This window comes from Sciurus carolinensis, chromosome 12, assembly GCF_902686445.1.
Source record: "Sciurus carolinensis chromosome 12, mSciCar1.2, whole genome shotgun sequence".
Taxonomy (NCBI): domain Eukaryota; kingdom Metazoa; phylum Chordata; class Mammalia; order Rodentia; family Sciuridae; genus Sciurus; species Sciurus carolinensis.
In genome coordinates this window covers 64,607,008-64,621,845 of record NC_062224.1, presented here as the reverse complement: position 1 = coordinate 64,621,845, position 14,838 = coordinate 64,607,008, and the positions used below count along the sequence as shown (strand labels likewise).

General features: G+C 46.5%; 1 protein-coding gene across 1 annotated transcript; it reads left to right on the top strand.

Annotated features, from left to right (window-relative positions):
• The first annotated feature begins 8,209 nt into the window (after nt 1–8,209).
• Nucleotides 8,210–13,705, top strand: Hlx (H2.0 like homeobox). Its single transcript, XM_047520741.1, has 4 exons — nt 8,210–9,246; nt 9,966–10,145; nt 10,886–11,070; nt 12,878–13,705. Exons 1-4 carry the CDS (start codon nt 8,646–8,648, stop codon nt 13,385–13,387), a joined length of 1,476 nt encoding a protein of 491 aa, XP_047376697.1. The 5' UTR covers nt 8,210–8,645; the 3' UTR covers nt 13,388–13,705.
• The last annotated feature ends 1,133 nt before the right edge of the window (nt 13,706–14,838 follow it).

Genomic DNA, 14,838 nt, shown 5'->3' with positions numbered 1-14,838 from the left:
GATCACTGTCAACCATTCACTCTGTTTTACATGTCAAGGAAACCTGTGTGTGTCAGTCCAATTTTTGAGTTAGTCTCCTGCCCACATGAAGTTGAGAAGTAACATAAATCTCATTTGAAATGTTAGAAATTGTGAAACAAAAATATCTTGGGGGCAGGCATGGTGGTGCACACCTGTAATCCCAGTGGCTCTGGAGGCTAAGGCAGGAGGATTGTGAATTCAAAGCCAGCCTCAGCAAAGCCAGACACTAAGCAACTCATTGAGATCCTGTCTCTAAATAAAAATACAAAATAGGGCTGGGGTTATGGTTCAGTGGCTGAGTGTCCCAGAGTTCAATCCCCAGTACCTTATCCCTCAAAAAACAAAACAAAACAAAACTTAAAAAAAAAACAAAAAACAAACAAAAAAAAAACTAACTCTGTAGATGCTGAAGAACACACTGAGTGAAAAACAAAGTGGGTCAAAATGTTGACTGTTAAGTTTTAAGGTGCTCCACCTACAAATTTATGATGGAATATAGTTATGGCAGTTTCCTCTTACTCTGGGGGATAAGTTCCATGACCCCCAGGGGATGCCTAAAACAATGGATAGTGGTAAACCCTATGTATATTACGTTTTTTCTATACATATGTACTTACGTTAAGGTTCAATTTATAAATGAGGGACAACAAGAGACTAACAACAATAACTAATAAAATAGAACAATTATAACAATATACTGTAATAAAAATTATGTGAATAAAGTCTCTCTTAAAGTATCTATTGTACTGTCCTCACCCTTCTTCCTGTGCTGACAATGAGATGATACAATGCCTACGTGATGAGAAGTGAGGTGACTGATGCAGGTACTGTGGCATACTGTTAAGTTACTATGTATCTGTGTATGTGCTGCTTGTACAAACAGTGGTACCATGACAGTCCATCTGTTAAATGAGACTGAATGACTAAAAGACAGGTTATCTATACAGCATGGATAATTTATGTCCCAGGCAAGAGGGACCTGGACAGTGTGAGATTTCATCATGCTACTTAGAACAGCACACAAATAAAATGGATGAATTATTTCTGGAATCTCCCCTTTCATATTTTTGGACAGTGGTTGATGGTGGGTAACTTTGGAAAACAGAACTGCAAATAAGGGGGTGTACTGTGTATACCTCTTCAGTACTGTGTGTTCCCTAACAGAGAATGGTTGGAGACTGATACACTGAATATCCTGTCAATCCCACCTTCTAGAGAGCTCAAAGTCTTCTCCTTATCTCCATCCAAACCCACCACCCCTGCTTTAGTTGAAGTCCTCCTCATTTTTCTTGGGGACAGTTTTGTAACCTGAAAGCACTTGGCATTGGTTCAGTGTTAGGAAACCTTTTTTTTTTTTTTTTCCTTCTTTGTCCAGTGCTGGAGATTGAACCATACTAGGCAAGACTGCTTTCACTAAGCTACTTCCCTATCCCTTTTTATTTTCCTTTGTTCACGCTAACCTTGAGCTTGCAATCCTCCTGCCCAGCCTCCTGACTAGCTCGGATTGCAGGAATGCACCATTGCACCTGGCTCAACTGAAGCCTTTTGTGACACTGGGACTGCCTTTCTATTTCTTTGCAAGTTGATTCTCTTTCAAGACCCATGAAGATAAATATTATGGGCATTTTAGTACCTAGGAGTCATATGCACATAGGTTGTGAAATTTGCTGGGGTGTAACTATGAGGTTTAAAAGTGTAAGACTTTTTCTTTTGTGTTTTCAGAAGGCAGTTAAATCCTACAAAACTATTCAGTGCTGGACAGCAAGAATAGCAGAGCTGCAGGTTTGGGATGGACATCTTTGCTCCCTTCTCATAATTTAGAGTAGTTGTGGATAAAGAGGACAGAACCTGGAAAAACTCTAAAATGCCATCCTTTAATCTCCTTCTTCAGTGCCCTGCAGGAGAACATGACTTAAGGGTCCCACACTACTGTCTGTGTACCCCCAAAAGACTTATCCCCTTGACTGGAACTTATTCTCAGAACTTCCTTCTATCTTCTCCCTGCTGAAACAGTTCCTTTTCCCTCAGGTATTTGCACAACAAAAAGGGTCAGAAAAACAAAACCATAGCACAATGCTTCATCTCCAAAGAAAGAATTCCCCTGAAGTATAATTTTACATATTCTGAAAGAAAGGGAAGAGGGACTGGGAGTGTAGCTCAGTTATAGAGTGCTTGCCTACCATGCTCAAGGCCCTGGGTTTCATCCCCAGTGGAGAGAGAGAGAAAAAAATTTTTAATTAGAACATTGTAATTATACATAGCATTTGGGTTCATTTTGACAAAATCATACATTCAAGAAATTTGATTTCAATTCCCATTTCACCCTTTCCCTTCCTTCCTCCTATTCTCCCTCCTCTCCTCTCCTCCACTGGTCTTTCTTTCACTCCTTTATTTATTTTTGGTTGGTATTATGTGTATGTGTATACACACATATATGAATTTCTTTTATACATTTATGTATATGACATGCTGTTGTTAAATTCATTCCATATTTCTATCCCTTTCCCTTCTTTCTTCCCTCCCTCCCATTCACCTTTTACCCTCTTGATCTACCTTAAGTCTTTATGATATCCAGTTTCCTTCCCTGCCACATTCTTTCCTTTATTTTGGTCTAGCTTCCACATACAGGAGAAACATTTGGCTCTTGATTTTCTGAGTTTGGCTTAATTCACTTAGCATGATTTCCTCCATTTGCATCCATTTCCCAGCAAATGCCATTATTTCATTATTCCTTATGACTAAGTGAAACTATATATATTATATTATATAATACACACACACACACCACATTTTCTTGATCCATTCATCTGTTTATGGGCATCTGGGTTTATTCAATATTTTGGCTACTGTGAATTGTGCTGTTATAAACATTGAAGTGGCTCTATCACTATGATATACTGATTTTAGTTCTTTTGTATATATACTAAGGAGTAGGATAGCTGGGTCACATAGTGGTTTCATTCCTAATTTTTTAAGGAGTTTCCACCCTGCTTTTCATAGTGACAGGAGAAAAGAATTCTAAAGCCAAGGGTCTTCCTACACCTCTGATCATATATTAATTGGCTTTGATTAACAGTGTTGTATATGCTAATTTTTTAAAATTCCCATTGATTGAAACCAGTGCACATTCTGATTGAGGGTAGTTTTTGCTCTGGATAAACTGCTTCCTCTAAAGAAATTGACCTAGTGGCATAATACTGGCCAATGAGTCAGAAAACCTAGCCTCTGCCTTGTGCAACACCATTTCCTAACTATGTAACCTTGGGCAAGCCACTTAACCTCTATGAGGATATACTTCCTAAACCCAAAATAATTTCCCCTCTGCATACTTACAAGCCATTATTTTGAAGAATAAGTGAGATAATAAATGAGAACTGGCTTTGAGATCTATAAAACATACAGCACTACTTGTGAAGGATGAGCACTTCCCTCACCTTGCCTGGTGATTTTAACACATATTTCCATATTGTTGGCAATATGGAAGGAAATGGTTACCGGTCAAAGCCAATTTTAGAAACCTACATTTTTGCAAAAGGAAGAGTCAACTTTCTTAACAATAATATTGCCGGCTCAGGATGGGCGTGATCAGAAAACAGTGCGGAGATAGTCCAGCAGGTGTCAGCAGAGAACCAACTTTCCCTACTTTGTGAGCTCACTCGGGAGGGAGGCTGTGTTCAGGTCTGGTGGGCTGGGACAGGTCTGATAAGATTCTGCCATGAATTCCAAGGCTATTGTAATTCTGGCGTGGTGCCAGTAGACATACTGTGTTCACTGAGATGGGGACAACCTTTGGATTTTATCTACAAAGTCCTTCTTATTGGCTCAGGATCCTCAACTCTCAGAAGATCTCTCCCTATTCTGGTCTTCTGTTCTGGGCTGAGTTGCAGTTCTGTTTTCAGACCTGTGCTCCAGCTTGGAAAACTTACCTCAATTTCCTTTGCTTTATTTGTTTGTTTAGAGAAGAACTGCCTTGGGAGTGACTTTCATCTCTCCCTCTGAAATCTAGGGTTGTTTTGAATATGTGATTTTTAAACCTACAGTTCATTTTCCTACCTGAACAAGAGCCAGTAAGATTCAATAATTTGGGCAACAAATCCAGTTTCTCCAAGGTATATAGCTAATGCACTGGGAGTAGGAGAACACAGTTTTCTAGCAACCAAAGAGTAGCCTATGGAATGAAGTATTAGATTTTGTATATGCTATAGATGATCTTTCATATTTTACTTTTGTGGAAACATGAATTCATCACAAATACATGTGCATCTGTGTTATAATGTGCCATGTCTCAATGGAGATAATATAGGTACTTTATGGTCTTGAGGAAGAGTTGAGGCCTACTTGGAAAAATCTAAGCACTGTGTCTTTGTGTGTGTGTGTGGGTGGGGGGGTGTATCTATAGGGGGTCCCTAGAATTCTATGCCTAGTATCTAGAACCCACAAAGAACAGAAATCCTGTATCCACCACTAATTGGGCATGCAGGGTCCAGTGGCCTATAAATCTCCAGCAGACAGAATAACAGATACAATGTACACAGATTCCTACCATGCTACAAATCGCTCAGATTCTTAAATAACTAAGTAAGCAGTGTTTCCTTTTCTTTTTGACTAGGAATATTTCTCTCTCTCTCTCTCTCTCTCTCTCTCTCTCTCTCTCTCTCTCTCTCTCTCTCCCTCTCTTTTTAAAATCAGTAGGCTCCATACTTTAAAGAATATTTAAATTTAAGGTGGGGTGGTAATTCAGGTGCACAGAGCAACTACCTTGCACATTTTTTCCAGAGTTTACAGGAAAAATTTTTAAAAAGCATATGGCAGAGCTGGCCAGTTTAAACCCATCCAGAATTATCTTGCACTCCTTTAAGAAACAAAACTCAGCATTCATTCTCATTGATTTTTTTTTTTTTTTTTAATGTCCCTTGGTTTAGGGCAAAATTTGCACCGGTGATTTAAGTGTGAAGGCTCTGAAGACAAGGGAGAATCATAGGATGACCAGACTCATCACTTGCCTAACTCATTGCATAAGCCCCTTCCAATTCTAAATCCCTGTAAACTGTTGTTAAATTATAAAAGGGACCTTCTCTTTGTCCTTTTCAGTATGAAATAGTTTTTGGTTCTGTCTACCCAGGAGAAGAAAAGGGGAGAGTTGTAAATGTGGAGACAACAGTCAGAAATGATCTGAAACCCTAGCTAAAATGCAGCATCTCCCTCCCCACCAAATACGACCACATGTAGGATCAGGCTGTGTGGACCAAGTTCAAGTAAACCGGGTTTAATTGGGCCCTTTACTTTTCTTCGCGGTTACCAGGCTCCAGGGAGCCTTTGCCTCCCTGCCCCTCTCAATAGATCTAGGCCAGTTCATTTTGCCACAGCCTGGAGCCGCTCGGAAAGCAAAGATTAAAGGGAAAAGTCGCAGCTGTATATTTATATTTTCATTGCTAGAAGGGAATTGATTTCCGCGCATTTATTTTGGTAGTTGTAATACACAAGGGCGGATTTGCGTCACCCGAGCAACTTGCCGGTGGAGATAAAGTTGCACAAATATTGAAAGGGGAAGTGCTAGGAGTCATTATAGAGTTTTTCTCCGGAAGAAATAAGGATTTCTGCAGTATCCTAAAATACTAAGGCAGCTTCTATTTTGAGACCAATCTCGCAGGCACATCCGCTCATTTAGTCCGAGTTTCAGCCCATCAGAAAACAGGAGATGACCTGAACTCCGGCGAGCCCAGGGCTTCCTGCTGCTTTCTTGGTTCTGAGGGGTAGAGAACAGGGAAGAGGAAAGAATCTAAGGGCTCAGACCAGGGCGAGCGGCCTGTCCGGGCGAGGCCTGGGGCTGGGGAATGGTGGCGGGGATCGCCCCAAACACTTCCTTCACAGTGCCTTTGACTCCGGGAGCTCCTGGTAGGCCCTGGGTGGCGCTGATGCGGTTGTAGTGAAGCCGAAGGCCTGGGAGAGCAGAGAGACGCACGGGCGAAGTTGCAATTTGCTATATTGCCGCGAATCTTGCAGAGAAAGAGAGGCGCGCGGCGGGATGAGGAGTCGGTGGGAAAAGCAGCCCTCCTGTCCTCCCTTCTGCGGTGTTCGCGGGCGCTCAAAGTCTAGAAGCACGGCTGATGCGGGTCGTGGACCGCACAGGGAACCTGTAGGGCGCGTGTTTTCCTGAGTCTGCATCCCGAGCTCTTTCTAAAGGGTCTCACGATTTGGAAAGTGTGAAAAGGGGCGGGAACTCTTATTTCTAGGCGAGGAGGTGAAGGTGCGGCGCATCGCCTTTGGATGAAGCATAAATAAATGGTCTTCTTTTAGAGCCCGGAGTTTGGGTTTAGGCCACAGTGTGAATATTTACAGTCATACTGGAATCGGAACCGAATTGGAAGTGGCACTAGAAAAAAGAGGAGAGGGCTTATGTCCACCTCTACTTACCTTGGCTAGTAACTTTCCCTAGAGCCTGTGAAATTGCGGAAAAGCTGTCCTCCTAACCAGAGCACACCAGAACCCTTAGCCAATGCCTCAAATGGCCTAAGTAAGTACTTGTCACTTCTTTACCTCCAGCTAGATGGGGCATTTTGGCTCTCTCGCCCCACGTGCCTCTGCCCTCAACTGACAACACTCCTTTGTGGGGATATCACTTCGGACCTCCCTGGGAAAAAGCAGGGCAAGAAAACTTTCTAATAAGAAAGCGAAGAAGAGAGAGGAGAGGAGGAAAAATGAAAGAAATATGGAATGAATGTTAGTGTGGATGATAGGGATTAGTTATTGATTACTTTTCAGAAGAAGGTCTAAATCTTAAAATGATAGCATCTGTGACAAGGGGCTAGAAGGTCCTAGTAATTAATGAGACCACACAAAATCTGAATTTCAGATAGGAATGGCAAGTTCACTTGCATTTTGGGGTTCATTTGGTGTCTTAGTGCTGAAGGAAAATAAAAATGCAAAGAATTTCTGTTAGGAGATGCTTATTAGGACAATCGAAAACAAAAGATTTTGTGGTTTCATTATTGTCATTATTTTATTTTCTTCCTAAAAATGTGCAAGAACAGTTCATCTGGGTGGCCTGTGGTTTGTTTGGGAGAGGGGTGGGGAAATCCATTCTGACTATAATTTAAACGAGAACGAATTCTTAAAATAGAGATGTTGATGTTGCAGAAACCCTCCCCCTACTTCTACCCACCCTGTGTTCTAAAGGCCCAAAGAGCGAATCAAAGGCGTTAGCAGCTCCTCCAGAGACCAGGTCAAAGGGGATCTTTGGGGGAAACTGTCACTGAATTGAAAGTAGAGTTTAACCCCAAGGAAATCTGCTCTGTAGGGCACTTGCAAAACAACACACCCCACGTGACCCGAGGATGTGGCAGAGAAGGGAGGGTGGCATTTCCTACAAGGTGCAGCAGAGTAGGGGACGTGCTTGCTGTTCTCCCCGGTTTCGGAGGTCGGTTGTTGTCTCTGGGGCTCCGGGGAAGCGTTGGCTGCGTCTAAGGGAGTTGTTCGGAGTCATCCATCTTATTTTGTTTGAAAAGTCACTCGTTCAAGTTGTCATGAGTGTGACAGCTCAAAATAAAACTAATTCGCGGCCACCCCTCCTCCACGTTTCTCTGAGGACTCCCCGGAGGCAGCGAGGCGGACGCACTGCTGAGTTGGGCCGGGACTCAGAGCCGCAGCATCCGGGCAGGGGCCCAGGAAAGATGGCTGTTGGGATAAAAACAGAGTGAAGGAAAAATCCGACAAGACTGAGGTAAAAATGGGGGAAGCCCACGGGGCTTCCAGTGCGCTCAGTTCTCCACCCGGAGACACACTGTGCACCGGATAAAGTATGGGAGTATCAGCTCTCCCCATCCCCGGCCGGCGATCGAGCGCTCCAGTTATCAACTCTCCTCGCCCGGTGGCGGTCGGAGCTGCAGAATTAAAATTAGTTGCCGCAGGAGCCGCCGCCCGGCCTCTACGCAGCTGAGAGATTCGCCCGACCCTGCTCAGCCCACGCGGCCGCTGAAAACACTTTGGCGTGGCCGGGGCGTGGCTGAGGCCGGGCCACGCCCCCTCTTTCCCAATTCTCCTCCACGCCCGGGTTCCATTGGTCACGAGGATGGCCAATGAGCTCTTGGATCGAGGTCCTACCCCGGGTCTGACTCGAAAGCTCCTGCCAAAACTTTGGGAGTTTTTAGAGAGGAGTTTTTTTTGTGTTTTTTTTTTCCTCCCCCCCTCTTAATACTTCTTTTTTTTTTTTTTTTTAACTAACGGATTATTTTTGTTGTTTTAAATTTAGCTCTTAGGCTTAACTGTCCGGGTTTTTCTTTCGGTCACCGGCCCCTGTCCCCCGGCTCCTCCCGCGTGTACCGAGCCGCGGCCCCCGCCCGCCTAGGAGCTCCAGCGCTCTTCGTTCGCCTCTGTCCCGCGAAGAGCGCCGGCGACGCGCTGCCTTCAACGTAAGGCCAGGGACTGAGACCGCGACCGGCCAGAGTCTGGCCCTCGCCTCCTCCGTCTGTGGCGCTAGGGCTCCCGGCCTCTCTTCTTCAGTGCGGGCGGAGAAGCGAAAGCGGATCGGACTCGACTGGGCCGCTGCCCCTCCCTGCGCACCCACCCATACACCCACTCACCCGGCCCGGCCAGACAGCGGCCGCCGCACGGCTCACCGGGCCAGGATGTTCGCGGCCGGGCTGGCTCCTTTCTATGCCTCCAATTTTAGCCTGTGGTCGGCTGCTTACTGCTCCTCGGCGGGCCCGGGTGGCTGCTCCTTCCCCTTGGACCCTGCCGCCGTCAAGAAACCCTCCTTCTGCATCGCAGACATCCTACATGCCGGCGTGGGGGATCCGGGGGCGGCTCCAGAGGGACTGGTGGGGGCTTCAGCTGCCGCCCTCACCGCGCACTTGGGCTCGGTTCACCCGCACGCCTCTTTCCAAGCTGCCACCCGATCCCCGCTCCGTCCCACCCCGGTGGTGGCGCCCTCCGAAGTCCCCGCTGGCTTCCCGCAGAGGCTCTCTCCACTCTCAGCTGCCTATCACCACCATCACCCACAGCAGCAGCAACAACCTCAGCAACAACCTCAACAACAGCCACAACAGCCACAGCCTGCACCTCCAACCCGGGCCGGCTCCATACAGACCCCAGCCTCGGGGACGCGGGTGATCCAGCACCATAGCGGCTCCATACCAGCCCCCTCCAGCAAAGATCTCAAATTTGGAATTGACCGTATTTTGTCTGCAGAATTTGACCCCAAAGTCAAAGAAGGCAACACGCTAAGAGGTAGGTCTTGAGTGGAAGACTGCAGGCCACGCTGATCACAACCTTGTCCCACTCCCGGGACCGGTTTTGGAGGGGGTGGGGTTCAGTGTGTTCATATTTAAGGACAACTCACTAAAATGGGGGAGAAGAAAACTAATCGTAAGAAAATTACGAAACATTAAGTCTAAAATTCACCTACTGTATGGTTAAAAAATACTCTTGGGATGCTTTAAAAAGACAAGATACAGAATGAATATTCATTTAATGATCGGTGTAAATGTTTGCAAAAATGACTATAATTTGTCTCTTGAATCATATCTAGAGAGAGAACTATATTTTTTTCTGACTCAGAATTTTCCATTTCTCTGATTTCTAGTAATATTCTACTCAAGCAATGCAGATAAATAAAATTGACTCGAGGGTGGAGAACAGAGTGGGGGCTCTAGGGATGGAGGTTTGGGGTCTGTGAAATTCCTGGAAGGCTCCTGAAAGTGACTTCCTTAGGGCTGTTTTCATGGAAAGCTATATATGTGGATGTGGACATGAGGGACACACAGTAACATTCCCAGCATTGCTCACTGGGGACTGTGGTGGGGGTGGGGAAGGTTTCCTCATTGAGACAGGGGTCCCTCTGGACTTGGCTCCAGTGGATCCATGGCCTGGGGAAGGAGAGGAACAAATTCCAGAGGGAGTGTGCATTTGTCTAAGGTGTAACCAGCTATTCTTTTCCTTGTTCCCAGATCTCACGTCCCTGCTAACTGGTGGACGACCTGCAGGAGTGCACCTCCCAGGCCTGCAACCCTCCACCGGCCAGTTCTTCACGTCTCTAGATCCCATTAACGAGGCTTCTGCCATCCTCAGTCCCTTAAGCTCCAACCCGAGAAATTCAGTTCAGCATCAATTCCAAGACACATTTCCAGGTACAGAAAACAATTCGAATTAAGGCCCAAAGAGCAGGTTGAGTGACTGTCAGAAATCTCAGGACTGATTCCTCAAGCGCCGACACAGTGTTGCAATTCTGTAGTTGGGGTGGGAGAGGCTAACAAGTCTAGAGAAAGGAACCAGAAGATTTCTCCTCCAGCTAGAGCTAGCGCTTGCTTCAAAGGACTGGGAGTGGAGGAGGGTGGAGGGAAAGGGGATGACAGGGAGACAAGAAAGTGTGTGCATTGGCGGGTCACTTGGGTGGGGTTTTCCCCTAGTTTTGTTTTCTTTGTTTTTGTTTTTGTTTTTTTAAGGGGAGAGGTTTGTAAATGAAGCCTCAAAAGATGTTGCTTATTAAAATTCGTACATTGGGGGGATAACTTCAAACGCTCTTGCTTGGTGAGGTTTTGTCTGAGTGCATGGGCACATGCAGGAATACACACACAAAGTAAAATTTAGGGTGTCATCCCTAGATCATTGACATCTCAGGGACATTTTCCTCTGCTCTTTGCATGCCTGGTGATCAAGTATTAGGTTTGCTTTCCCACCCCACACTTGCTTTAGGCTTTCTGACTGTCATTCTAAGAGCTGTAAAATTCCTCCTTAGGAAAGGCCATTCAGTGTGTGTGGAGCCGACTGTTAACTTTAAGCAGTCCAGTGAGCTGGGCCTGCAGGCGTTGTCCTGGGTACTCAGGCAGCCCTGTTGTCTCTCTTCCCTTCTGTTCCTGCTCGGCGGCAGGTCCCTATGCTGTGCTAACGAAGGACACCATGCCACAGACATACAAGAGGAAGCGTTCATGGTCGCGTGCAGTTTTTTCCAACCTGCAGAGGAAAGGCCTGGAGAAAAGGTTTGAGATCCAGAAGTACGTGACCAAGCCGGACCGAAAGCAGCTGGCAGCAATGCTGGGCCTCACAGATGCCCAGGTAAGTCAGCTGGGGCTCTAGCACACAGCACCCTCCCCAGGGTGGGCAGCAGCAGGTGGCGTATCCCCTCAGACCCTCTCGGTACCCACCGACTCACCTTTTAAAATTAAAACACAGTGTCTTGAATTTCATGAGATTTTTGTGGACTTGCAAATTGAGGCAGGAGGAGAGGAGGGTGAGTTAGGGGTGAGAGAGAACAACGAAGAGAATAGTTCATCCCGAAGATGTCAACAAGCTGTACGTGTTTATTTTGGCCAACAGGCAAAAGAGCCACCGAGAAAGCAAATAGGCTGCGGGAGATGATAATTATGTACTCAACTGGGTGCAGTTTGCTGTAGGAGTCAGTCTATTTCAGAAGCGATAAAAACCCAAAGTCAAGTGATTGTTGGTTTGTTTTTGATTTTTCTTTTCTCCTGCCCTTCCTCCTCCTCTGCTGCTGCTGGATTGTGAAATCCCTAGTTGTGAGGAAGTGAAAATATCATTTCAAACGGAATTACTTAGCTCCAGTAGGGCTAGGAGTCCGCTTAGAGCGGCCACAGGTCCAAGTTCTAACGGCTTTGGCCCTGAAGAAGGTCTCTGTGGTGGGGGCTGGGTGTCAAGGAAAGAAAGTTTTTCTTAGAATGCCCAAGAGCATTTCAGCAGGTTCTACCTACTTGAATTTCCCCCCCAAGGCAACAGGAAACCTATTGTACCTAAGTTTTATTATTTTTTCTTCAATTCAAGAACTGTGCTTTGCTTTCCTTTTCTTTTCTCTCTCCTCCTTTTCTTTTAGCTTTGACTGCAGGAGAGTCATCTTGTTCTGCCTACCTCAGCATTAACCCTTGCTACCTTGGTGCTCACTGTCCCCAGCAGGGCAGAAGCCAAAGTCAGCCTTCTTTTTCTTAGATCTCTGATGGTCCCCTGACTTCAGTCTCTGTGTCTTTCTGTTCTCCATTACACAACTCGGCTCCCCAGTGTGTGTGTGTGTGTGTGTGTGTGTGTGTGCACTCTGGAGGAGCCCAGCCGTTTTCCACCAGCTGTGGATGTTATTTTTAAAAGGGAAGCTGGAACTTGTGTGGACGGGTTGGGTCCCCCAGGGGATCGTATATATTTATATAGATTCTCTGCTCCATCTCTACCCTCTTCCTCCACTTTGCTCACGTTTAATTCCAGCATTTTCTGATCCCCAGGAAGAATTAGTTTATCCCTGGTAGAGGCAGGGTCCTTATCAACTTTTGAGTAAAAATATGCCAAAAAATTCTCTTTTACTCAAAGTCTGGCAGTACCCCTACTCCACTAGGATTAACTCTTTGCTCCCCTTTTCTCGTTTGCATCCCACTTTTATCCTTTAAAATAATAGCTTTCACAGTGACTTGCTTAAGATGATGATAGTACAGGATAGGACCATGTGGAGAGAGAATTTTTTATATTGTCTCACCAAAAACCTGAAATTGTGTGTGCCTTCGTGGCAACATATGCACTTTTCTGGGTCAGCAGTCCATAACTAATTGGATTCTTACACGAGTTCTGACTGAAGTGAGGTCGAGAAGGACCAATTTAGAGAAGGGAGCTTTAGTAGGTTCAGGGCTGGTTGCAGGAATCTGCCTGATCAACAAACTATTTAGGTCGTTTTAAATCTGAGGTCTGGGGGTCACATTTTGAGGATGGTCCTAGTGGTTCAGTGGTTCACGATCTCTAGGCTTATACCAGTATCTGACTGGGTAGCCGTACCTAGTACCGTGCTTTCACCCTTACGGTGTGACTGGCAGGTGCAAGAGAGTCAGATGGAGGGAGCCTGTTACTCATCTTGACTCCCTGTTCCTCTTAGGTGAAGGTGTGGTTCCAGAACCGGCGAATGAAGTGGCGCCACTCCAAGGAGGCCCAAGCACAGAAGGATAAGGACAAGGAGGCCGGCGAGAAGCCTTCAGGCGGAGCCCCAGTTGCCGAGGGTGAACAGGAGGAGAGGAGCCCAAGTCGCTCAGAGTGCGAGGCCGAGAGCGAGAGCAGCGATTCCGAGTCCCTGGACATGGTCCCCAGCGACACCGAGCGGACTGAGGGGGCTGAGCGGTCTCTTCACCAAACGACGGTTATCAAGGCCTCGGCCACAGGCGCTCTCATCGCGACCAGCAGCGGTGGGAGTGGAGGAGGTAGCGGCGGCAGCAGTTTTAGCTTCGGCAGCGCTAGCAGCCTCAGTAGCAACAGCACCAGCGCGGGGAGCGCCAGCAGTCTTGGCTGCGGCGGCAGCAGCACCTCGGAGCTGCTCCCTGCGCCCCAGCCCACAGTCAGCAGTGTTCCCCAAAGCCCTGAGCCTTCCCAAGCCCCTCTGGGCGGCTTATAGACTTCAGGAGGACTCAGGGGACTCGTGGCTCTGCGTGCAGCCTCCTAGATGCCGCCTGGATTTTCTGCCCATTTTATGTTGGCATTGAGCTGGCGCCAGAGATGCAGCGAAGACCCTTTTCAGTGCTCACTCCATGCCCCTTGGTGCCTAGAACCCAGAGGCTGGAGGTGTGTTCCCCACCAAAGACTTCTATGGAACTCTTCTCTGGACATGTGCAGCCCACACTGTGAAGTGTTTGACTGAACTGTTTCTGTTCCCAGGGATCGTGGCACAAAGACATGCTGCACTTAGGATGCCTTAAACTTGTAAATAAAATGTTTACTATGGTTTGTAAAAGGCGCTTGACTTGCTGGGGTGATGAGGCAGTTAAAGACAAGGATCTCCAAACCAAATGTTAGACCTGGACCAGGATCTTAGGTGGGGGGCTGGAGCTTTTGGGAAAAAGGCCATCTTTTTGCAGAGATCTGTCTCACCTAAATTAGAGGTTGGGTAACTGGTGCCAACCACCAACTAACACGGGTATCACCCTTTGCATGTCCTGAGAGAAAAGCGAGGAACAGGCCATAGAATCTGTTAGGCCTGTTCCGCAGATGGCCTCCCCATTCAGAGGCTGGTTGCAATGAGTGTGTGTACCTTGCTTTCCCTGTTCCACAGTGTACAGTTGGAGTGGAGAAGGCTGTGCTGGTGGGGCTGGGGGGTCCATTTAAGGCACAGCAGTACTCTTTAGGTGTACTCCTCAGGGCTCTGGCAGGAACCTTGACTCTCTCCTAGTGCAAACTGCTTTTTGCTTGGGGATGGGGTAGAGGACACAGGACAGGTCTGCTGTGTCTATTGAAGGAAAGGACCGGAATGCCACAGTAGTTATGAGTATAAGCCTGAGTCTTAAGAGTGCCAAGGTCCTGCTTTTAAAGATGCTAAAATAATTTACAGTCAAGGAAGTGACTTGTTAAAGGTTATGCAGAGGCAGAGCCCAAATCAGAACTTAGACTTCTTGGCTCACTTTTGGTCAGCGATGAAGCTACAAAATTGAACCCCCCCTGTCCTTCACGCTGCACTGCACAAAATCTTCCTTCTCATTCCTCTGCTGCAGGCACCCAGTTCTTTCTCTACTTCATTCCTGCCTCAGCCTCCCTAGAGTTAACATTTCCCCGACCCCGCTGCAGTTACAAAATAGTAAACCTAAATTTATTTTGCCTTGCTGCTGATGGTAGATTCAAATTTTTTTGTTTTCTTGGTTTTTGTTTTGCCAAGGGATGGGGGTCAAACCTTTTCCAAGGTCTCGTCTCCTCTACTGTCCTTCCCTGGAAACTATGAAATGTTTAGAAATGGGTATAAACAATCTTCTGAAAAATTTTTGAAAAAAAAAAAAAAAAAAAGATGGCCCTGAAAAACTTTGGCACTGCAAGTTGAGAGAGGTAACAAGGTTTCTCACAAATCCAGCATCCTATCCC